This window comes from Nannobrachium achirus (assembly GCF_963921795.1).
Source record: "Nannobrachium achirus genome assembly, chromosome: 3".
NCBI lineage: Eukaryota > Metazoa > Chordata > Actinopteri > Myctophiformes > Myctophidae > Nannobrachium > Nannobrachium achirus.
This window is the reverse complement of record NC_137812.1, coordinates 1737493-1763714: the sequence shown is the minus strand read 5'-3', so window position 1 is coordinate 1763714 and position 26222 is coordinate 1737493. Positions and strand designations below refer to the sequence as shown.

The window sequence follows — 26222 nt, the reverse complement described above, 5'->3', positions numbered from 1 at the left end:
GCGTTGTGAGCTTGTAGAAGAGAGCAACAATAGAGTTGGGTCACGTTTTATTTGTTTATAGCCTGCAGCTAGCGCTGCAGCTAGCGCTAGCTAACGCTAGCTAGCGTTAGCCGTTAGCCACTCATAGCCAGTCAACCAGAATAGTCTACTCTAAAGTCAACTTTCCGACGGCGAGTGAACGATTGCATTCCATCCATGTTTTCTTGGCTGTCAATTTATTGTCCAAAAAAACAAACACCCTGAACGTTAGAATTAGATAGTTTAGGACGACACTGATCTATTCAATGCTAAGCTAACTCAGTGACAAAGGAAGCTTCCGCACCGGAGCTTCACAGAAGACAAACGCATACGTCACAGACGCGACCGAGTATTTCCCGGTGAATCTGTGCGCAAAGGTGGGGGCCGATGGGCAAGGAGGGTTGCGAGCTTATGAGAAACAACTAAAATTAAAGCTGCAAGCAGCAATGACCGGGCCCTCGCAGCTCTACCCACGTCACAAGGGGCAGCGGTTTCACTATTACACTTATTGCCCTTTTACACTTATTGCCCTATTACACTATTACACTTATTGCCCTATTACACTATTACACTTATTGCACTATTACACTATTACACTTATTGCACTATTACACTATTACACTTATTGTGCTATTACACTATTACACTTATAACACTTATTGCGCTATTACACTTATTACACTATTACACTTATTATGCTATTACACTATTACACTATGACACGTATTACACTATTACACTATTGCACTTATTACACTATTACACTATTACACTTATAAAACTATTACACTTATTGTGCTATTACACTATTACACTTATTACACTATTACACTATTAAACTTATTACACTATTACAGTTATTGTACTATTACACTATTACACTTATTACACTATTACACTATTACACTTATTACACTATTACACTTTTACACTTATTACACTATTACACTTATTACACTATTACACTTATTGCACTATTACACTATTACACATATTACACTATTACACTTATTACACTATTACACTATTACACTACCAGTAAGGCTCCCTAATCGGGAGATGAGCGACCGTAGGTCACTTATCTCCACAAATAGGGCAAAAATGTGTTTTGCCAAAATCTTCCTGATCCATGTTGATGACATGAGTGTAGACATACTGTGTAGTGATTTTCGTGATTTTAGGGCAAAATCTGTAGGAGCAGTGTCCAAAAATGTGTTTTTAAAAATCGGCCTGGAGGTGGCGCTATATGGGACAGATTCATGTTGATGGGATGAGTGTAGACATACTGTGTACCGATTTGCGTGATTTTAGGGCGAAAATTGTAGGAGCAGTGTCCAAAAATGTGTTGTGCAAGAATCGGCCTCATGGTGGCGCTAGAAGAGGGCCATGTGAGAAATGAGGGGTGGGGTCTCCGCGCCGGCAAGGCGGACGAATAGGTACCGGCCCCGGCTGTCCCGGTCGCTCCTAGCCGGAGTTACGGCATTTTATGTGAGCTGCAGTGTAGGGGGTCCTCCACTGGGGGCGCCACCACTTTTGCATCCGTTCTGGAGCACCAGGAGTCGGTGGTCCCCGGGAATTCCCCGTGAGCAGCCCCGTTGGGGTGGTCATTTGGTCATGTTTGCGCATTTGGTCATTTTTTACATCTGGGGGTCCCCCAGGGACCTGGGGGTCCCTGGAGCTCCGGGGGTCCTTGGAGGTTGTAGTTTGGCAGCCAAGGAACGTGTGTGCAAAATTTGGCATGGATCGGGGCAACGGTTGTGGAGATATAAGCAGGGAAAAAGTGTGACGTGTGAGGTGTGACAGACAGACTGACAGACAGACGGAGGGAGTTACTTACACTTTGTGGTGGTTTTGATAGTAAAGTGCGACCTACGGTCGCAATTACACTATTACGCTATTACACTTATTGTGCTATTACACTATTACACTTATGACACTATTACACTTATTACACTATTAGACTTATTGCGCTATTACACTATTACACTTATGGTGTTATTACACTATTACACTTATTACACTATTACACTTATTACACTATTACACTATTACACTTATTACACTATTACACTATTACACTTATTACACTATTACACTATTACACTATTACACTTATTGCGCTATTACACTATTACACTTATTACACTATAACACTATTTCAATTATTACACTATTACACTTATTACACTATTACACTTATTGCGCTATTACACTATTACAATTATTGCGCTATTACACTATTACACTTATTGCGCTATTACACTATTACACTTATTGCGCTATTACACTATTACACTCAATGCACTATTACACTTATTACACTACTACACTTATTACACTATTACACTATTACACTTATTACACTATTAAACTTATTGCGCTATTACACTATTACACTTATTACACTATTACACTATTACACTTATTACGCTATTCCACTATTACACTATTACACTTATTGCGCTATTACACTATTACACTATTACATTTATTACACTATTACACTATTACACTTATTACACTATTACACTATTACACTTATTCCACTATTACACTATTACACTTATTCCACTATTACACTATTACACTTATTCCACTATTACACTATTACACTTATTGCGCTATTACACTATTACACTTATTACACTATTACACTTATTACAGTATTACACTTATTGCGCTATTGCAGTTATTACACCTAAACACAGTTGCGCTATTGCACTTATTACAAACCATTGAAAAGATAGTAATTAGGAACTATCAATAATCGACGAATCAGAAGAGGAGGCGGAGCTAACTTAAACCAATTAAGAACAAGGACTCTGAAACAAGTCAAATGACTCCTCCCAGAAGTTTGTGCGACAAACGGTTGATGAGTAATAGCCAAAATAAGGAACAATCAAGTATCGACCAATCAGAAGAGGGGGCACTTCCTGTTTGGCGAAGGAAGTTTAACGCTTCGCCACGGGCACGCCGTTTTACGGAAACTCACGATTCGCACAACTTTTCATCGTTAAGGTGTCTTGAGTATGCCGAGCGAACTTGAAGTTGATCCGATTAACCCCCTAGGAGGAGTTCGTTAAATTGCGACCCGTGAAAACGGCCAAAAATGCGCCAAAACGCCACTAATTAGTCAAAATGGCTGACTTCCTGTTTGGTTTCGGACGTGGCGCCAGGAGACTTTTTTGTGAGTCCGGACATGATACAGATGTGTACCGATTTTCGTACTTGTAGGTGAAACCGTATAGTGGGGCTGTTGCGTTGAAATTTTGTAGGGGGCGCTGTTGCGCCATTAGGCCACGCCCCCTTTTATTTTTTTTTAAATACGAAAATTTTCGCCACTTGTGATGTGTGTGCAAAGTTGCGCAACTTTTGGAGTACGTTTTGCGGCTCAAAAACGCGATTTATTCGGGGGAATAATAATAATAAGAAGAAGAATTAAAGCTGCAAGCAGCAATGACCGGGCCCTCGCAGCTCTACCCACGTCACAAGGGGCAGCGGTTTCACTATTACACTTATTGCCCTTTTACACTTATTGCCCTATTACACTATTACACTTATTTCACTATTACACTTTTTGCGCTATTACACTATTATACTTATTACACTATTACACTTATTACACTTATTAAACTATTACACTATTACACTTATTGTGCTATTACACTATTACACTATTACACTTATTGTGCTATTACACTATTACACTATTACACTATTACACTTATTACACTATTACACTATTACACTTATAACACTATTACACTTATTGCGCTATTACACTATGACACTTATTACACTATTACAGTTATTGTGCTATTACACTATTACACTTATTACACTATTACACGTATTACACTATTACACTATTACAGTTATTACACTATTACACTTATTGCACTATTAGACTTATTACACTATTACACTATTACACTTATTGCACTATTACACTTATTACACTATTACACTATTACACTTATTGCACTATTACACTTATTACACTATTACACTTATTGCACTATTACACTTATTACACTATTACACTTATTGTGCTATTACACTTATTACACTATTACACTTATTGTGCTATTACACTATTACACTATTACACTATTACACTTATTACGCTATTACACTTATTGCGCTATTACACTATTACACTTATTACACTATGACACTATTACACTTATTACACTATTACACTTATTGCGCTATTACGCTATTACACTTATGGCGCTATTACACTATTACACTATTACACTTATTACACTATTACACTATTACACTATTGCACTTATTACACTATTACACTTATTGCGCTATTACACTATTACACTTATTACACCATTACACTATTACACTATTACACTTATTACGCTATTACACTTATTGCGCTATTACACCATTACACTTATTACACTCTTACACTTATTACACTATTACACGTATTACACTATTACACGTATTACACTATTACACTTATTGCGCTATACACTATTACACTTATTACACTATTACACTATTACACTTATTACACTATTACACTATTACACTTATTACACTATTACACTTTTACACTTATTACACTATTACACTATTACACTTATTGCCCTTTTACACTTATTGCCCTATTACACTATTACACTTATTTCACTATTACACTTTTTGCGCTATTACACTATTATACTTATTACACTATTACACTTATTGCACTATTACACTTATTACACTTATTGCACTATTACACTTATTACACTATTACACTTATTGTGCTATTACACTTATTAGACTATTACACTTATTGTGCTATTACACTATTACACTATTACACTATTACACTATTACACTTATTACGCTATTACACTTATTGCGCTATTACACTATTACACTTATTACACTATGACACTATTACACTTATTACACTATTACACTTATTGCGCTATTACGCTATTACACTTATGGCGCTATTACACTATTACACTATTACACTTATTACACTATTACACTATTACACTATTGCACTTATTACACTATTACACTTATTGCGCTATTACACTATTACACTTATTACACCATTACACTATTACACTATTACACTTATTACACTTATTGCGCTATTACACTATTACACTTATTACACTATTACACTTATTACACTATTACACGTATTACACTATTACACGTATTACACTATTACACTTATTGCGCTATACACTATTACACTTATTACACTATTACACTATTACACTTATTACACTATTACACTATTACACTTATTACACTATTAAACTTTTATACTTATTACACTATTACACTATTACACTTATTACACTATTACACTTATTACACTATTACACTTATTGCGCTATTACACTATTACAGTTATTACACCTAGACACAGTTACACTATTGCACTTATTACAAACCATTGAAAAGATAGCAAATAAGAACTATAGATAATCGACCAATCAGAAGAGGGGGCGGGGCTAACTTAAACCAATTAAGAACAAGGACTTGGAATCAAGTAAAATGACACCAGCCACAAGTTTGTGCGATAAACGGTTAATGAGTTCTAGCCAAAAAAAGGAACAATAAAGTATCGACCAATCAGAAGAGGGGGCACTTCCTGTTTGGCGAAGGAAGTTCGATGCTTCGCCACGGGCACGCCGTTTTGCGTAAACTCACGATTCGCACAACTTTTCATCGTTAAGGTGTCTTGAGTATGCAGAGCGAAGTTGAAGTTGATCTGATTAACGCCCTAGGAGGAGTTCGTTAAAGTGCGACACGTGAAAATGGCCAAAAATGTGCCAAAACGCCACTAATAAGTCAAAATGGCTGACTTCCTGTTTGGTTTCGGACATGGCGCCAAGAGACTTTTTTGTGAGTCCAGACGTGATACAGGTGTGTACCGATTTTCGTACTTATTGGAGAAACCGTATGGTGGGGCTGTTGCGTTGAAATTTTGTAGGGGGCGCTGTTGCGCCATTAGGCCACGCCCCCTTAATGTTTTTTTTTAAAATACGTAATTTTTCGCCACTTGTGATGTGCGTGCAAAGTTGCGCAACTTTTGGGGTACGTTTGGTGCCTCAAAAACGCGATTCATTCGGCGGAAGAAGAATAATAATAATCTTTGCAAATACAATAGGGTCCTCACACACTGTGTGTGCTCGGGCCCTAATTACAGGCTTTAGCTTTTCTAGATTATCACAACACATTATGTTGTGATGTGTTGTGTGCTTGTGCATCTGCTATTTTTTTTTTTACTGTTTTTGACTTTTTCGGGGAGTAAAAATTTGACAGAGTGACGGAGTATATATATATATATATATATATATATATATATACACTTTGACTCAAGTATTATATATATATATATACACACTTTGACTCAAGTATTGGATTTGAGTACTTTGTCGCTACCGCTCAGATACAACAGCTGAAGGTTTTTCTTTAAAAAGTATTTCAGTACATAAGAGTCGACAGACTTTAAACTGCACTCACCCGGGACAGATGCTGTCACTGCTTTGGGTTTGGCTGTAAAAAAAATAAAACAACATTCAAACGAAATTAAAACAAACATGTGAGCTAATATTACCTAGACTAGTTAGAAACAAACAGTTAAGTTGTTAAGTCAATCAAGACAGTGTCAAACATATACAAGCACAGTCGTAGCTAAATGCATTAATAAAAGATGTGCTTTAACTGTTCAAAAATAGCAGATCTACAAGCTCATAGCACGGCACCGAGTGCCGCGCTATGAGCTTGTAGATCTGGAGATAAACGAATGTAATCCCGCCCGTATGAAGCCCCGAACTCAAACTTGTATCTGGTCAAAAACATAACCGAGAGATGCTATGCTAATGCCTTCTCCTACAATGAAAGTAAACAGGAATTTGGGAATATAGAGAAGGGATAGTGACCAGAAGCACTTCTGGTGCAAGGGTTGAGAGAATGATCCTTTTAGACCAGCCGAAGAAGAGAGTGAGGACAGCGGCCGATCGTTGTTTTTTGAAAATGATCATTTATTTTGGTTTTAATTACCTAGTACGGAAAATTCCGGTCGGCTAATTCGACCTACAGATGAAGTACGGTTTAATCCAGTTTTAATATTAAGTGGCTCCACGTGGCTGGGGAAGGGTTGAAAGGGTTGAATGGTGTAGTTCCTTAACACTTGGGGAGCCAAACTCGTTCAGTAACGAGTTAAGGCCACTAGGTGTCACCCTGCCAAAAGGAGTTATCTCGTTGAGAGACGAGGCAACATAGGGTTAACTGTACTTGCTGCAGCCTGCCCTCTGAATGACCCGAGTCCATTACTACACCCCGCAGCAGGCAGTGAGAGAGAAAGGGAGAAAATGGCGGAGGATGGCGGAGCTGCTACATTACTTTCCATTCTACTCTGAAACATAAGAAGGGCTTTATCTCTGAATGAGGTGAAAAGAACGCCAGGGAAGGAGAGATTTGATTGTTTTCACGGCGACACTTTACCGCAATGGTCGCCCCGGTTTGGATTATAGTTTCGCAAGCTTTTGTAAACAAAGGGATTATCTTCCTCAATCGTCAGTGGACACCCACACGCACAAAGCTTCCGAGGCTCTTCAAAATAAAGCGTGAGTGAACGGCGGCAGCAGCAACAGCTAGAAATGTTATAAACCTGAGCAGCCCATGTGTTAATGAAAAGGTTAATGTCATGGTGTAGCAGGTCTTTAACACACCGGGTGCCCAGAATTATTCGACGTGTGTGTTTGCTGGTGCCCCTGGCAACCCGCCATTTTACCTACCTTCGAAGTACTGGCGAGAAAAGTAATCCGAGTAAATGTAATCCGAGTATGTCCTGTTTATTTCGCGAAAATCTTTTCTTTCAGTCAGGACCGTTTTTTATCAATTCTAAGCCACAGTGTTTGTGTTACGGCCGGTAGAAGAGGCTGCCGTTTTGAGAAAAAAAAGAAAAAAGGAAGAGAATCCGGAGAAAACAGCATTTTTGTGCAGCCGCGAAACAGGAAGTCAACGAGACAGACAGCACGTCCGGGTGACGTAATTTCGCGCTGCATGTTGGGAAATGGAGTTTGTTTCATCACCGCGGTAGCCAAGTGCAGTAGCTACAGTACAGTATAGTTTACTGTACAACGCGTCAAACGCGTCAATGGGCACAGGTAAACATCAAAGAGTTTGGCGCGTTTAATGTGTTAATGAAAAGCCCAGACATTTTGTCAGTCTTACCTGTCTTATCTGCTGCAGCATCAATGAGCTCTTTGTCTTTTCCAGATGGCTCCAGTTCTTTCACATAGTTGGACCGGAAAAGACCCTCCTTGCCATTCAAGATGCCTTTCCACCAGACAGCACCAACCTGAAGGTACAAGACATAAAGCATTGTTTATCCACCTGTACTCCCAGTTAGTCTGTAGGAGTGACAAGGATTGACAGGATCAGACATTACTAGAGGATCAGCCCACGTTAGAACAGGCTGACAGACAGACAGACAGACAGACAGACAGACAGACAGACAGACAGACAGACAGACAGAGATGGTTTGGACATGTGAATAGGTGGGATGGGGGGTACATTGGGAAAGGATGCTGAAGATAAAACTGCCAGGTTTTGCAAGGCCACATATCATATTGGAGTGATCCAATATATCGCTACAGAACCAGCAGAACACACATAATAATACCTTGCAGATGATGTCAATGATGTCTCCCTTTTTGAACTTCAGATCATCCTCAACCTGTGGCCGGCAGTCAACCAATGCCACACACTGGCTCTTGTTCAGCTCTGCAATGACAAAGACAGCATTTGATCACTTCCTACTTTCTGTACTATATTATAACACTATAAAGCTATAAAGGAGTCAATGAAGTCACCACCCACATAGAGCATGGAATTAGCAATGGGGCCAGCCAGCAGGCGTATCACGTGCAGTCTTTTTTCAACATAAAAAGGCGGAAGGAGGAGAAGAAGTTATCGATTTGGTCACAGATATACTGTAATTGCAACACCATTCTCAAGACAAACTTTTCCAGAAAAGACATCATAAGGACAGGCCGTCCAACCGCGGCACTAGGAAGCCTGTCTCAGCAGGGAAAGGGCTTCATCCGCCACTTTCAAATTGCGAGCTACGAGCGGTATCAGTGACTCACAGGCTCCGAGAGGCACTGCAAACTGTTCTGCTGGGAATGCTTATTATTTGCAACGGATCAATTTGGTGTTTGGAGCCACACTGGGTATGCAAACTTGAGTTGTCTTACTAAGGCAGCAACGAGACACAAAACCACAGCAGGTCACTTACAAGGGACACCTGAGTGGATCTACAGCTCAACGAACAAGCGCACAGGGCAACAGAGCTGCACAATGAAAGGGTGAAGAAAAATAGAGAGATATTGAACAAATTGATTAATTAATAGTGTTGTGTTTTTGGGTAAGCAGGAACTTTCATTTGGGGGACACCGTGAAAGCGCTGAGTCCACAAACAAAGGAAAATACGTGGAGCTTCTTTCTTTTATTGCTGAAAACAACAACGAAGAGTTAAAATATCATCTGTCCACTAACAAAGTGTTCACTGGAACGTATTAAATGACCTGATTTATGCTATTGCTGAAGTGATGGGGGAAGAAACCATAATGGAGATTAAAAAAGCTCCCTTTGTTGCTGTTATGGTGGACGAGACAACAGACGTGTCAAATCAAGCACAACCGTCACTCGTCCTGCGTTATGTCACAGACACCGGTGTCAAGGAGGGATTTCTCAGATTTGAAGATGTGACAAGCGGTAAGCGAGCTGATGACATTTCCGCTCTTATTTTCCATTTCTTGGAGGAAAATGAAGTTAGTCTGGATACAGTTGTGGCAATGGGGTGCAGGCTAAAGTAAAGGAGAGGGCACCTATGGCCTTATTCATTCACTGCTATGCACATTGATTAAATGTAGTACTGACTCAAGGAGCCTCAAAGCTTAAAGAAAGCCAGATCTTCTTTGCCAACCTCAATGGCCTTGCAGCTTTTTTCTCAAGATCCCCTAAGCGCACACAACTGCTGAATGACATCTGCAAGCGTCGTCTTCCTAATGTTGCACCGACGAGGTGGCAATATGCATCCAGATTGGTCAATGCAGTCTTTGAGAAGACGCTTAAAGTCACTTGTAATACGCAGACATGGCAACACTGACTGAACCCAGTGCAGCCTCCATAGAGTTATAAGAAGAATAGAGAGGTCACCAGATATCCCCGCCCATCCACTTGCATTGAGTTGCTCACCCAGCGCATGAGGCGTTTTCACCCCTTCTTCCACTTTGTAAAACGTGACGTAGTGGGGCCTATGTGACGCGTTTTGAGTCATAGTTTGTGTTCATCGACGCGCTGAGGCTCCAATTCATGAACGAGCTCTTCCGGTATGAACATGCAGTCAATACAAAGAAGCCAAGATGCGCGTTCATGTTTCTGGCCCCAACTGCAGTACCTCAAAACGGCCACCATGTCCATGGCGCCTCAGAGCTCCCCAAAGGTTCTGGGGGCTTAGCAGCCTCTCTCACACACGGACACACACACACGCATGAAAAAAAATAAGATTTTAAAAATGTAATTTTGATGTCGTATGACCATTGAGCCAATACCTTTGTACTTTTTTTTCAGTCACTAATTTGGTTGGTGCCTTGCATGGTTTCCACCGCCACCGGTGTATGAATGTGTGTGTGAATGGGTGAATGTAATGCACATTGTAAAGCGCTTTGGATAAAAGCGCTATATAAATGCACCATTTACCATTTACCATTTAATTTGCATTAAAGCATTAATTTGCTTTAAACTGCACTCACCTGGGCCAGATGCTGTCACTGCTTTGGGTTTGGCTGTAAAAAAAAAACACATTCAAATGAAATTAAAACATGAACATATATTACCTAGACAAGTTAGAAACAAAGGGTTAGGGTTATGTTTTTACCAGGATTTTAACATGGGTTCATCTAAATCTGTATTTTAGATGCCAAAAATACAGATACAGTAAGTATAAAATAAAATAAAATAAAATAAAATAAGGGGGATGCGTCTGGACCCCTTTGAGACTAAACTAAACTGTTGTCTGTAATGGTGGCCTCTAATTTGCATATTTAGGAGTAAGCTTACCACTAATTACATTAAAATACCTAACATACATTGTCTGACCCTCAGAACATAGATATACTGTATATATACACTTTAGCACACTTTGTTATAGAGTTATTGAAGAAATAGTGCAAAATTGGCAGCCATTTTGTTATGCAAATTGGAAGGTTAAAAACTAAAAAAATTGCCTGGTACCCCACTTTTACCCCAAAATGCCTCTAACCTCCTTATAGAAGGCCTGTTTTCTGAAGTCCCACCAGACTATAATAGAGTTGGATTCACAGAGCAATCATCCTGGTAGTCTTTGGGATCAGAAAAGCTTGAGCTAAATAAACAATGCCAACTTGTCTGGAGATATTCCATATTCAGACAAAAACTAAAACCGTTGTGATAGAATTGGGGATAAGAAATATGCAGCAGCTGAATGTGGGTTATTTCACATCTAAAGGGCTAGTTCACTCATTCATTGTTAATATGTGGGTGTCTACATAGAGTCAACTGTAAACAGCACTCACCTGGGACACATGAGGCCGTTCCTTTGGATTGTGCTGTAAGAAATAAAACAACATTCAAATTCAATTAAAATTAAAGCTGCAAGCAGCGATGACCGGGCCCTTGCAGCTCTACCCACGTCACAAGGGGCAGCAGCCAATCAGAATAGGGGGAGGGGCTAGTTAAACCAATTAAGCTGAAGGACTCTTAATCAAGCCATATGACACCAGCCACGAGTCTGTACGACAAACGGTTCATGAGATAAAGAGCCACTTCCTGTTTGGCGAAGGGCACTTCCTGTTCGGTGAAGGAAGTGCCAATTAAGGTTAAGGACTCTTAATCAAGTCATTTGATGCCACCCATGCGTCTGTACGACAAACGGTTCATGAGATAAAGAGCCACTTCCTGTTTGGCGAAGGGCACTTCCTGTTTGGCGAAGGAAGTGCCAAATATGGTCAAGGACTCTTAATCAAGTCATATGACACCAGCCACGAGTCTGTACGACAAACGGTTCATGATTTATAGAGGCACTTCCTGTTTGGCGAAGGGCACTTCCGCAAAGGAAGTTTGATGCTTCGCCACGGGCACGCCGTTTTACGAAAACTCACAATTCGCACAACTTTTCATCGTTAAGGTGTCTTGAGTATGCCGAGCGAACTTGAAGTTGATTCGATTAACCCCCTAGGAGGAGTTCGTTAAAGTGCGACCCGTGAAAACGGCCAAAAATGCGCCAAACGTCAAAATGGCTGACTTCCTGTTTGTTTCGGACATGGCGCCAAGAGACTTTTTTGTAAGTCCGGACATGATACAGGTGTGTACTGATTTTCATACATGTAGGTGAAACTTTATTCTGTAACCGTCTATGCGGAAAATGATGTAGGGGGCGCTATTGAGCCATTAGGCCACGCCCCCTTTTGATTCTTTTTAAATCCGTAAATTTTCGCCACTTGTGATGTGTATGCAAAGTTTCACAACTTTTGGAGTATGTTTGCGCCTCAAAAACGCGATTTATTCGGGAGAATAATAAGAATTAAAGCTGCAAGCAGCAATGACCGGGCCCTCGGAGATCTACCCACGTCACAAGGGGTAGCAGCTTATTAGCATTAGAATTTAAGAATCAGAATTAGCATTTGTTAGCATTAGCATGTGTTAGCATAAGCATTAGCATTTGTTAGCATTAGCATGTGTTAGCATTAGCATTTGTTAGCATTAGCATGTGTTAGCATTAGCATTTGTTAGCATTAGCATTAGCATGTGTTAGCATTAGCATTAGCATGTGTTAGCATTAGCATGTTAGCATTAGCACTTGTTAGCATTAGCATTTGTTGTGCGAATCGTGTTGTGCGAGAAAAAAAAAATTTTTTGAGAAAAAAAAAATTTTTGAGAAAAAAAAAATAAAGAAAAAAAAATTGAGAAAAAAAATTGAGAAAAAAATTTGAGAAAAAAAAATTGAGAAAAAAAAATTTGAGAAAAAAAATTTTTTGATAAAAAAAAAATTTGAGAAAAAAAATTTTGAGAAAAAAAAATTTTCGAGAAAAAAAAAGATTTGAGAAAAAAAAAATTGAGAAAAAAAAATTTTGAGAAAAAAAAATTTGGGAAAAAAAAATTTTGAGAAAAAAAAAATTTGAGAAAAAAAAATTGAGAAAAAAAAATTTGAGAAAAAAAATTTTGAGAAAAAAAAATTTGAGAAAAAAAAATTGAGAAAAAAAAATTTGAGAAAAAAAATTTTGAGAAAAAAAAATTTGAGAAAAAAAAATGTTTTGAGAAAAAAAAGGATAGCAGCCACAACTCTGTACGATAAACGGTTGATGATTAACAGCCAAAAAAAGGAACAATTAAGTATGGACCAATCAGAAGAGGGGGCACTTCCTGTTTGGCGAAGAAAGTTTGACGCTTCGCCACGGGCACGCCGTTTTACGAAAACTCACGATTCGCACAACTTTTCATCGTTAAGGTGTCTTGAGTATGCCGAGCGAACTTGAAGTTGATCCGATTAACCCCCTAGGAGGAGTTCGTTAAAGTGCGACCTGTGAAAACGGCCAAAAATACACCAAAACGCCACTAATTAGTCAAAATGGCTGACTTCCTGTTTGGTTTCGGACGTGGCGCCGAGAGACTTTTTTGTGAGTCCGGACACGATACAGATGTGTACCGATTTTCGTACGTGTAGGTGAAACCGTATGGTGGGGCTTGAGGCACGAAGTTTTGTAGGGGGCGCTGTTGCGCCATTAGGCCACGCCCCCTTTTATTTTTTTAAAAAAAATTTGAGAAAAAAAAATGTTGAGAAAAAAAATTTTTGAGAAAAAAATGTTTTGAGAAAAAAAAATTTGAGAAAAAAAAATTTGAGAAAAAAATTTGAGAAAAAAAAAATTTGAGAAAAAAAAATTGAGGAAAAAAAAAATTAAGAAAAAAAAAATTGAGAAAAAAAAAATTTGAGAAAAAAAAATTTGAGAAAAAAAAATTTGAGAAAAAAAAATTTGAGAAAAAAAAAATTTGAGAAAAAAAAAATTTTGAGAAAATATTTTGAGAAAAAAAATTGAGAAAAAAAAAATTTGAGAAAAAAAATTTTTTGAGAAAAAAAAATTTTGAGAAAAAAAAATTTTGAGAAAAAAAAATTGAGAAAAAAAAATTTGAGAAAAAAAAGGGCACACATTAGCATTTGTTAGCATTAGCATTAACATTTGTTAGCATTAGCATGTGTAAGCATGAGCATGTGTTAGCATTAGCATTTGTTAGCATTAGCATTTTAGCATTAGCATTTTTAGCATTAGCATTTTTAGCATTAGCATTAGCATTTTTAGCATTAGCATTTTTAGCATTAGCATGTGTTAGCATTAGCATGTGTTAGCATTAGCATTTGTTGGCATTAGCATGTTTTAGCATTAGCATTGTTAGCATTAGCATTAGCATTAGCATTTGTTAGCATTAGCATGTTAGCATTAGCATATTAGCATTAGCATTTGTTAGCATTAGCATGTTAGCATTAGCATGTTAGCATTAGCATTAGCATGTTAGCATTGGCATGTTAACATTAGCATGTTAGCATTAGCATTAGCAAAATTGTTGAGAAAAAAAAAATTGAGAAAAAAAAAAGTTGAGAAAAAAATAATTTTGAGAAAAAAAAATTTGAGAAAAAAAAATTTGAGAAAAAAAATTGAGAAAAAAAAAATTTGAGAAAAAAAAATTTGAGAAAAAAAATTTTTTGAGAAAAAAAAATGTTTGAGAAAAAAAAAATGTTATGACACCAGCCGCGAGTCTGTACGACAAACGGTTCATGAGTTATAGAGGCACTTCCTGTTTGGTGAAGGGCACTTCCTGTTTGGCGAAGGAAGCGTCAATTAAGGTTAAGGACTCTTAATCAAGTCATATGATACCAGCCACAACTCTGTACGATAAACGGTTGATGAGTAACAGCCACAAAAAGGAACAATTAAGTATGGACCAATCAGAAGAGGGGGCACTTCCTGTTTGGCGAAGGAAGTTTGACGCTTCGCCACGGGCACGCCGTTTTACGAAAACTCACGATTCGCACAACTTTTCATCGTTAAGGTGTCTTGAGTATGCCGAGCGAACTTGAAGTTGATCCGATTAACCCCCTAGGAGGAGTTCGTTAAAGTGCGACCCGTGAAAACGGCCAAAAATACACCAAAACGCCACTAATTAGTCAAAATGGCTGACTTCCTGTTTGGTTTCGGACGTGGCGCCGAGAGACTTTTTTGTGAGTCCGGACACGATACAGATGTGTACCGATTTTCGTAGGTGTAGGTGAAACCGTATGGTGGGGCTTGAGGCACGAAGTTTTGTAGGGGGCGCTGTTGCGCCATTAGGCCACGCCCCCTTTTTTTTTTTTTTAAATACGTAAATTTTCGCCACTTGTGATGTGTGTGCAAAGTTGCGCAACTTTTTGAGTACGTCTTGTGGCTCAAAAACGCGATTTATTCGGGGGAATAATAAGAAGAATTAAAGCTGCAAGCAGCAATGGACGGGCCCTCGGAGCTCTTCCCACGTCACAAGGCCAGCAGCCAATCAGAAACCAAACAGGAAGTCAGCCATTTCGACTAATTAGTGGCGTTTTGGCGCATTTTTGGCCGCTATCACGGGTCGCACTTTAACGATAGTTTAACGTTTTTCTCAAAAAAAAATTTGAGAAAAAAAATTTGAGAAAAAAAAATGTTGAGAAAAAAATGTTTTGAGAAAAAAATGTTTTGAGAAAAAAAAAATGGAGAAAAAAAAATTGGAGAAAAAAAAAATTTGAGAAAAAAAATTTGAGAAAAAAATTTTTGAGAAAAAAAATTTTTGAGGAAAAAAAAATTAAGAAAAAAAAATTTGAGAAAAAAAAAATTTGAGAAAAAAAAATTTGAGAAAAAAAAATTTGAGAAAAAAAAATTTGAGAAAAAAAAAATTTGAGAAAAAAAAATTTTGAGAAAAAAATTTTGAGGAAAAAAAAAATTAAGAAAAAAAAAATTGAGAAAAAAAAAATTTGAGAAAAAAAAATTTGAGAAAAAAAAATTTGAGAAAAAAAAATTTGAGAAAAAAAAAATTTTGAGAAAAAAAATTGAGAAAAAAAATGTTGAGAAAAAAAAATTGTTATGACACCAGCCGCGAGTCTGTACGACAAACGGTTCATGAGTTATAGAGGCACTTCCTGTTTGGTGAAGGGCACTTCCTGTTTGGCGGAGGAAGCGTCAATTAAGGTTAAGGACTCTTAATCAAGTCATATGATACCAGCCACAACTCTGTACGATAAACGGTTGATGAGTAACAGCCAAAAAAAGGAACAATGAAGTATGGACCAATCAGAAGAGGGGGCACTTCCTGTTTGGTGAAGGAAGTTTGACGCTACGCCACGGGCACGCCGTTTTACGAAAACTCACGATTCGCACAACTTTTCATCGTTAAGGTGTCTTGAGTATGCCGAGCGAACTTGAAGTTGATCCGATTAACCCCCTAGGAGGAGTTCGTTAAAGTGCGACACATGAAAACGTCCAAAAATACACCAAAACGCCACTAATTAGTCAAAATGGCTGACTTCCTGTTTGGTTTCGGACGTGGCGCCGAGAGACTTTTTTGTGAGTCCGGACACGATAGAGATGTGTACCGATTTTCGTACGTGTGGGTGAAACCGTGTGGTGGGGCTTGAGGCACGAAGTTTTGTAGGGGGCGCTGTTGCGCCATTAGGCCACGCCCCCTTTTTTTTTTTTTTAAATACGTACATTTTCGCCACTTGTGATGTGTGTGCAAAGTTGCGCAACTTTTTGAGTACGTTTTGCGCCTCAAAAACGCGATTTACTTTCGGGAAAATAATAATAATAATAATAATAATCTTTGCAAATACAATAGGGTCCTCACACACTGTGTGTGGCTCGGGCCCTAATTAAAGCTGCAAGCAGCAATGACCGGGCCCTCGCAGCTCTACCCACGTCACAAGGCCAGCAGGCAATCAGAAACCAAACAGGAAGTCAACCATTTCGACTAATTAGTGGCGTTTTGGCGCATTTTTGGCCGTTATCACGGGTCGCACTTTAACGATAGTTTTAAGTTTTTCTCCAAAAAAAAATTGAGAAAAAAAAAATTGAGAAAAAAAAATTTGAGAAAAAAAAATTTGAGAAAAAAAAAATTTGAGAAAAAAAAAATTTGAGAAAAAAAAAGTTTTGAGAAAAAAAAAATTTGAGAAAAAAAAATTTTTTGAGAAAAAAAAATTTTTGAGAAAAAAAATTTTTGAGAAAAAAAAAATTTGAGAAAAAAAAAATTATGACACCAGCCGCAAGTCTGTACGACAAACGGTTCATGAGTTATAGAGGCACTTCCTGTTTGGTGAAGGGCACTTCCTGTTTGGCGAAGGAAGCGTCAATTAAGGTTAAGGACTCTTAATCAAGTCATATGATACCAGCCACAACTCTGTAGGATAAACGGTTGAAGAGTAACAGCCAAAAAAAGGAACAATCAAGTATGGACCAATCAGAAGAGGGGGCACTTCCTGTTTGGTGAAGGAAGTTTGACCCTTCGCCACGGGCACGCCGTTTTACGAAAACTCACGATTCGCACAACTTTTCATCGTTAAGGTGTCTTGAGTATGCCGAGCGAACTTGAAGTTGATCCGATTAACCCCCTAGGAGGAGTTCGTTAAAGTGCGACAAGTGAAAACGGCCAAAAATACACCAAAATGCCACTAATTAGTCAAAATGGCTGACTTCCTGTTTGGTTTCGGACGTGGCGCCGAGAGACTTTTTTGTGAGTCCGGACACGATACAGATGTGTACCGATTTTCGTACGTGTAGGTGAAACCGTATGGTGGGGCTTGAGGCACGAAGTTTTGTAGGGGGCGCTGTTGCGCCATTAGGCCACGCCCCCTTTTATTTTTTTTTAAATACGTAAATTTTCGCCACTTGTGATGTGTGTGCAAAGTTGCACAACTTTTTGAGTACGTTTTGCGCCTCAAAAACGCGATTTACTTTCGGGAAAATAATAATAATAAGAAGAATAAAGCTGCAAGCAGCAATGGACGGGCCCTCGGAGCTCTTCCCACGTCACAAGGCCAGCAGCCAATCAGAAACCAAACAGGAAGTCAGCCATTTCGACTAATTAGTGGCGTTTTGGCGCATTTTTGGCCGCTATCACGGGTCGCACTTTAACGATAGTTTAACGTTTTTCTCAAAAAAAAATTTGAGAAAAAAAATTTTGAGAAAAGAAAATGTTGAGAAAAAAATTTTTTGAGAAAAAAATGTTTTGAGAAAAAAAAATTGAGAAAAAAAAATTTGAGAAAAAAAAAATTTGAGAAAAAAAATTTGAGAAAAAAAAATTTGAGAAAAAAAAATGTTGAGAAAAATTTTTTTTGAGAAAAAAATGTTTTGAGAAAAAAAAATTGAGAAAAAAAAATTTGAGAAAAAAAAAATTTGAGAAAAAAAATTTGAGAAAAAAAAAAATTTGAGAAAAAAAAAAATTTGAGAAAAAAAAATTTTGAGGAAAAAAAAAATTAAGAAAAAAAAAATTGAGAAAAAAAAAATTTGAGAAAAAAAATTTGAGAAAAAAAAATTTGAGAAAAAAAAATTTGAGAAAAAAAAAATTTGAGAAAAAAAAAAATTTCTAGAAAAAAAATTGAGAAAAAAAATGTTGAGAAAAAAAAAAATTTATGACACCAGCCGTGAGTCTGTACGACAAACGGTTCATGAGTTATAGAGGCACTTCCTGTTTGGTGAAGGGCACTTCCTGTTTGGCGGAGGAAGCGTCAATTAAGGTTAAGGACTCTTAATCAAGTCATATGATACCAGCCACAACTCTGTACGATAAACGGTTGATGAGTAACAGCCAAAAAAAGGAACAATGAAGTATGGACCAATCAGAAGAGGGGGCACTTCCTGTTTGGTGAAGGAAGTTTGACGCTACGCCACGGGCACGCCGTTTTACGAAAACTCACGATTCGCACAACTTTTCATCGTTAAGGTGTCTTGAGTATGCCGAGCGAACTTGAAGTTGATCCGATTAACCCCCTAGGAGGAGTTCGTTAAAGTGCGACACATGAAAACGTCCAAAAATACACCAAAACGCCACTAATTAGTCAAAATGGCTGACTTCCTGTTTGGTTTCGGACGTGGCGCCGAGAGACTTTTTTGTGAGTCCGGACACAATACAGATGTGTACCGATTTTTGTACTTGTGGGTGAAACCGTCTAGTGGGGCTGTTGCGTTGAAATTTTGTAGGGGGCGCTGTTGCGCAATTAGGCCCCGCCCACTTTTTTTTTTTTTTAAATACGTAATTTTTCGCCACTTGTGATGTGCTTGCAAAGTTGCGCAACTTTTGGAGTACGTTTTGCGCCTCAAAAACGCGATTCTTTAGGGGGAAGAATAATAATAATCTTTGCAATTACAATAGGGTCCTCACACTGTGTGTGCTCGGGCCCTAATTAAAGCTGCAAGCAGCAATGACCGGGCCCTCGAAGCTCTACCCACGTCACAAGAGGTAGCAGCCAATTAGCATTAGAATTTTTGAATCAGCATTAGCATTTGTTAGCATTGGCATATGTTAGCATTAGCATGTGTAAGCATTAGCATTAGTTAGCATTAGCATTTGTTAGCATTAGCATTAACATTTGTTAGCATTAGCATGTGTAAGCATTAGCATTAGCATTTGTTAGCATTAGCATTTTAGCATTAGCATTTTTAGCATTAGCATGTGTTAGCATTAGCATGTGTTAGCATTAGCATTTTTAGCATTAGCATTTTTAGCATTAGCATTTTTAGCATTAGCATTTTTAGCATTAGCATGTGTTAGCATTAGCATTAGCATGTTAGCTTTAGCATTTGTTAGCATTGGCATTAGCATGTTAGCATTAGCATTTGTTAGCATTAGCATGTTAGCATTAGCATTTGTTAGCATTAGCATTAGCATGTTAGCATTAGCATTTGTTAGCATTAGCATGTTAGCATTAGCATGTGTTAGCATTAGCATGTGTTAGCATTAGCATTAGCATGTTAGCATTAGCATTTGTTAGCATTGACATTAGCATGTTAGCATTAGCATGTGTTAGCATTAGCATGTTAGCATTTGTTAGCATTAGCATTAGCATGTTAGCATTAGCATGTTAGCATTAGCATGTTAGCATTAGCATTTGTTAGCATTAGCATGTTAGCATTAGCATTTGTTAGCATTAGCATTAGCATGTTAGCATTAGCATGTTAGCATTAGCATTAGCAAAATTTTTGAGAAAACAATTTTTTTTGAGAAAAAAAAAGTTGAGAAAAAAAAAATTTGAGAAAAAAATTTTTTGAGAAAAAAAAATTAAGAAAAAAAAAATTTGAGAAAAAAAAATTTTTTGAGAAAAAAATGTTTTTTGAGAAAAATAAAAATGTATGACACCAGCCGCGAGTCTGTACGACAAACGGTTCATGAGTTATAGAGGCACTTCCTGTTTGGTGAAGGGCACTTCCTGTTTGGCGAAGGAAGCGTCAATTAAGGTTAAGGACTCTTAATCAAGTCATATGATACCAGCCACAACTCTGTACGATAAACGGTTGATGAGTAACAGACAAAAAAAGGAACAATTAAGTATGGACCAATCAGAAGAGGGGGCACTTCCTGTTTGGCGAAGGAAGTTGGACGCTTCGCCACGGGCACGCCGTTTTACGAAAACTCACGATTCGCACAACTTTTCATCGTTAAGGTGTCTTGAGTATGCCGAGCGAACTTGAAGTTGATCCGATTAACCCCCTAGGAGGAGTTCGTTAAAGTGCGACACGTGAAAACGGCAAAAAATACACCAAAACGCCACTAATTAGTCAAAATGGCTGACTTCCTGTTTGGTTTCGGACGTGGCGCCGAGAGACTTTTTTGTGAGTCCGGACACGATACAGATGTGTACCGATTTTCGTACGTGTAGGTGAAACCGTCTAGTGGGGCTGTTGCGTTGAAATTTTGTAGGGGGTGCTGTTGCGCCATTAGGCCCCGCCCACTTTTTTTTTTTTTTAAATACGAAATTTTTCGCCACTTGTGATGTGCTTGCAAAGTTGCGCAACTTTTGGAGTACGTTTTGCGCCTCAAAAACGCGATTCTTTAGGGGGAAGAATAATAATAATAATCTTTGCAATTACAATAGGGTCCTCACACTGTGTGTGCTCGGGCCCTAATTAAAGCTGCAAGCAGCAATGACCGGGCCCTCGGAGATCTACCCACGTCACAAGGGGTAGCAGCCAATTAGCATTAGAATTTAAGAATCAGCATTAGCATTTGTTAGCATTAGCATGTGTTAGCATTAGCATTTGTTAACATTAGCATTAGCATTTTTTAACATTTGTTATTATTAGCATGTGTTAGCATTTGTTAGCATTAGCATGTGTTAGCATTAGCATTAGCATTTGTTAGCATTAGCATGTGTTAGCATTAGCATTTGTTAGCATTAGCATGTGTTAGCATTAGCATTAGCATGTGTTAGCATTAGCATTAGCATGTGTCAGTATTAGCATGTGTTAGCATTAGCATGTTAGCATTAACATGTGTTAGCATTAGCATTTGTTAGCATTAGCATTAGCATGTTAGCATTAGCATTTGTTAGCATTAGCATTTGTTAGCATTAGCATGTGTTAGCATTAGCATTTTTTAGCATTAGCATTCATTTAAAAAAAAATCAGAAAAAAAATTTGAAGAAAAAAAAATTTGAGAAAAAAAAATTGAGAAAAAAAAAATTTTGAGAAAAAAAAATGTGAGAAAAAAAAAATTTTGAAAAAAAAATTTTTTTGAGAAAAAAAAATTTGAGAAAAAAAAAATTTAGAAAAAAAAAATTGAGAAAAAAAAATGTTATGACACCAGCCGCGAGTCTGTACGACAAACGGTTCATGAGTTATAGAGGCACTTCCTGTTTGGTGAAGGGCACTTCCTGTTTGGCGAAGGAAGCGTCAATTAAGGTTAAGGACTCTTAATCAAGTCATATGATACCAGCCACAACTCTGTACGATAAACGGTTGATGAGTAACAGCCAAAAAAAGGAACAATCAAGTATGGACCAATCAGAAGAGGGGGCACTTCCTGTTTGGTGAAGGAAGTTTGACGCTTCGCCACGGGCACGCCGTTTTACGAAAACTCAGGATTTTGATAACTTTTTGTCGTTAAGGTGTCTTGAGTATGCCGAGCGAACTTGAAGTTGATCCGATTAACCCCCTAGGAGGAGTTCGTTAAAGTGCGACACGTGAAAACGGCCAAAAATACACCAAAACGCCACTAATTAGTCAAAATGGCTGACTTCCTGTTTGGTTTCGGACGTGGCGCCGAGAGACTTTTTTGTGAGTCCGGACACAATACAGATGTGTACCGATTTTCGTACGTGTAGGTGAAACCGTATGGTGGGGCTTGAGGCACGAAGTTTTGTAGGGGGCGCTGTTGCGCCATTAGGCCACGCCCCCTTTTATTTTTTTTAAATACTTACATTTTCGCCACTTGTGATGTGTGTGCAAAGTTGCGCAACTTTTTGAGTACGTTTTGCGCCTCAAAAACGCGATTTACTTTCGGGAAAATAATAATAATAATAATAATCTTTGCAATTACAATAGGGTCCTCACACACTGTGTGTGCTCGGGCCCTAATTAAAGCTGCAAGCAGCAATGACCGGGCCCTCGGAGCTCTACCCACGTCACAAGGGGTAGCAGCCAATTAGCATTAGAATTTAAGAATCAGCATTAGGATTTGTTAGCATTAGCATGTGTTAGCATTAGTATTAGCATTTGTTAGCATTAGCATGTGTTAGCATTAGCATTAGCATGTAAGCATTAGCATGTGTTAGCATTAGCATTAGCATGTGTTAACGTTAGCATTAGCATTTCTTAGCATTAGCATTTGTTAGCATTAGCATGTGTTAGCAGTAGCATGTTAGCATTAGAATGTGCTAGCATTAGCATTAGCATGTTAGCATTAGCATTTGTTAGCATTAGCATGTGTTAGCATTAGCATTAGCATGTTAGCATTAGCATTTGTTAGCATTAGCATTAGCATTTTAGCATTAGCATGTGTTAGCATTAGCATTAGCATGTTAGCATTAGTTAGCATTAGCATGTTAGCATTAGCATGTGTTAGCATTAACATTAGCATGTTAGCATTAGCATGTTAGCATTAGCATGTGTTAGCATTAGCATTAGCATTAGCATTAGCATGTGTTAGCATTAGCATGTTAGCATTAGCATTTGTTAGCATTAGCATTAGCATGTTAGCATTAGCATGTTAGCATTAGCATGTGTTAACATTAGCATTAGCATGTTAGCACATTTTTGAGAAAAAAAAAATTGAGAAAAAAAACTTGAGAAAAAACAAATTTGAGAAAAAATTTTGAGAAAAAAAAAATTTTAGAAAAAAATTTGAGAAAAAAAATTTTTAGAAAAAAAAAATTTTAGAAAAAAAAAATGTTGAGAAAAAAAAATATATATGACACCAGCCGCGAGTCTGTACGACAAACGGTTCATGAGTTAATTAGGCACTTCCTGTTTGGTAAAGGGCACTTCCTGTTTGGCGAAGGAAGTTTGACACATCGCCACGGGCACGCCGTTTTACGAAAACTCACGATTCGCACAACTTTTCATCGCTAAGGTGTCTTGAGTATGCCGAGCGAACTTGAAGTTGATTTGATTAATCCCCTAGGAGGAGTTTGTTAAAGTACGACACATGAAAACGGCCAAAAATGCGCCAAAACGCCACTAATTAGTCAAAATGGCTGACTTCCTGTTTGGTTTCGGACGTGGCGCCGAGAGACTTTTTTGTGAGTCCGGATACAATACAGATGTGTACCGATTTTCGTACTTGTGGGTGAAACCGTAGAGTGGGGCTGTTGCGTTGAAATATTGTAGGGGGCGCTGTTGCGCCATTAGGCCACGCCCCCCCCTTTTTTTTTTTAATTACGTAATTTTGCGCCACTTCTGATGTGCGTGCTAAGTTGCACAACTTTTGGAGTACGTTTGGCGCCTCAAAAACGCGATTTACTTTCGGGAAAATAATAATAATAATAATCTTTGCAAATACAATAGGGTCCTCTCACACTGTGTGTGCTCGGGCCCTAATTAAAGCTGCAAGCAGCAATGGACGGGCCCTCGGAGCTCTTCCCACGTCACAAGGCCAGCAGCCAATCAGAAACCAAACAGGAAGTCAGCCATTTCGACTAATTAGTGGCGTTTTGGCGCATTTTTGGCCGCTATCACGGGTCGCACTTTAACGATAGTTTAACGTTTTTCTCAAAAAAAAAATTGAGAAAAAAAATTTTGAGAAAAAAAAATGTTGAGAAAAAAAATTTTTGAGAAAAAAATGTTTTGAGAAAAAAAAATTGAGAAAAAAAAATTTGAGAAAAAAAAAATTTGAGAAAAAAAATTTGAGAAAAAAAAAATTTGAGAAAAAAAAATTGAGGAAAAAAAAAATTAAGAAAAAAAAAATTGAGAAAAAAAAATTTGAGAAAAAAAAATTTGAGAAAAAAAATTTTGAGAAAAAAAATTTTGAGAAAAAAAAAATTTGAGAAAAAAAAAATTTTGAGAAAAAAAATTGAGAAAAAAAATGTTGAGAAAAAAAAAATGTTATGACACCAGCCGCGAGTCTGTACGACAAACGGTTCATGAGTTATAGAGGCACTTCCTGTTTGGTGAAGGGCACTTCCTGTTTGGCGGAGGAAGCGTCAATTAAGGTTAAGGACTCTTAATCAAGTCATATGATACCAGCCACAACTCTGTACGATAAACGGTTGATGAGTAACAGCCAAAAAAAGGAACAATGAAGTATGGACCAATCAGAAGAGGGGGCACTTCCTGTTTGGTGAAGGAAGTTTGACGCTACGCCACGGGCACGCCGTTTTACGAAAACTCACGATTCGCACAACTTTTCATCGTTAAGGTGTCTTGAGTATGCCGAGCGAACTTGAAGTTGATCCGATTAACCCCCTAGGAGGAGTTCGTTAAAGTGCGACACATGAAAACGTCCAAAAATACACCAAAACGCCACTAATTAGTCAAAATGGCTGACTTCCTGTTTGGTTTCGGACGTGGCGCCGAGAGACTTTTTTGTGAGTCCGGACACAATACAGATGTGTACCGATTTTTGTACTTGTGGGTGAAACCGTCTAGTGGGGCTGTTGCGTTGAAATTTTGTAGGGGGCGCTGTTGCGCAATTAGGCCCCGCCCACTTTTTTTTTTTTTTAAATACGTAATTTTTCGCCACTTGTGATGTGCTTGCAAAGTTGCGCAACTTTTGGAGTACGTTTTGCGCCTCAAAAACGCGATTCTTTAGGGGGAAGAATAATAATAATTAAAGCTGCAAGCAGCAATGACCGGGCCCTCGCAGCTCTACCCACGTCACAAGGCCAGCAGCCAATCAGAAACCAAACAGGAAGTCAGCCATTTCGACTAATTAGTGGCGTTTTGGCGCATTTTTGGCCGTTATCACGGGTCGCACTTTAACGATAGTTTAAAGTTTTTCTCAAAAAAAAATTGAGGAAAAAAAATTTTTGAGAAAAAAAAATGTTTGAGAAAAAAAAAATTGAGAAAAAAAAATTTTGGAGAAAAAAAAAATTTTGAGAAAAAAAAAATTTGAGAAAAAAAAAATTGAGAAAAAAAAAAATTTTGAGAAAAAAAAAATTGAGAAAAAAAATGTTTGAGGAAAAAAAAAATTGAGAAAAAAAAAATTTGAGAAAAAAAAAATGTGACACCAGCCGCGAGTCTGTACGACAAACGGTTCATGAGTTATAGAGGCACTTCCTGTTTGGTGAAGGGCACTTCCTGTTTGGCGGAGGAAGCTTCCTGTTTGGTTTCGGACGTGGCGCCGAGAGACTTTTTTGTGAGTCCGGACACGATACAGATGTGTATCGATTTTCGTACTTGTGGGTGAAACCGTATAGTGGGGCTGTTGCGTTGAAATTTTGTAGGGGGCGCTGTTGCGCAATTAGGTCACGCCCCTTTTTTTTTTTTTTGAATTACGTAAATTTTCGCCACTTGTAATGTGCTTGCAAAGTTGCGCAACTTTTGGAGTACGTTTTGCCCCTCAAAAATGCGATTCTTTATCGGGAAGAATAATAATAATTAAAGCAGCAATGGACGGGCCCTCGGAGCTCTTCCCACGTCACAAGGCCAGCAGCCAATCAGAAACCAAACAGGAAGTCAGCCATTTCGACTAAT

The 26222-nt window shown here is 38.1% G+C and overlaps 1 protein-coding gene across 1 annotated transcript in view; it reads right to left on the bottom strand.

The window, feature by feature from the left end:
• LOC308281580 (CD2-associated protein-like) overlaps positions 1 to 26222 on the bottom strand; it is a gene marked incomplete at both ends in the record, with an annotated part of 103445 nt that overhangs the window by 63570 nt on the left and 13653 nt on the right. Inside the window, 5 exons of the mRNA XM_080721806.1 lie at positions 6520 to 6552; positions 8236 to 8362; positions 8687 to 8787; positions 10821 to 10853; positions 11622 to 11654. Coding sequence (XP_080577932.1) covers positions 6520 to 6552; positions 8236 to 8362; positions 8687 to 8787; positions 10821 to 10853; positions 11622 to 11654 — 327 coding nt within the window. The remainder of the gene's footprint in view (positions 1 to 6519; positions 6553 to 8235; positions 8363 to 8686; positions 8788 to 10820; positions 10854 to 11621; positions 11655 to 26222) is intronic.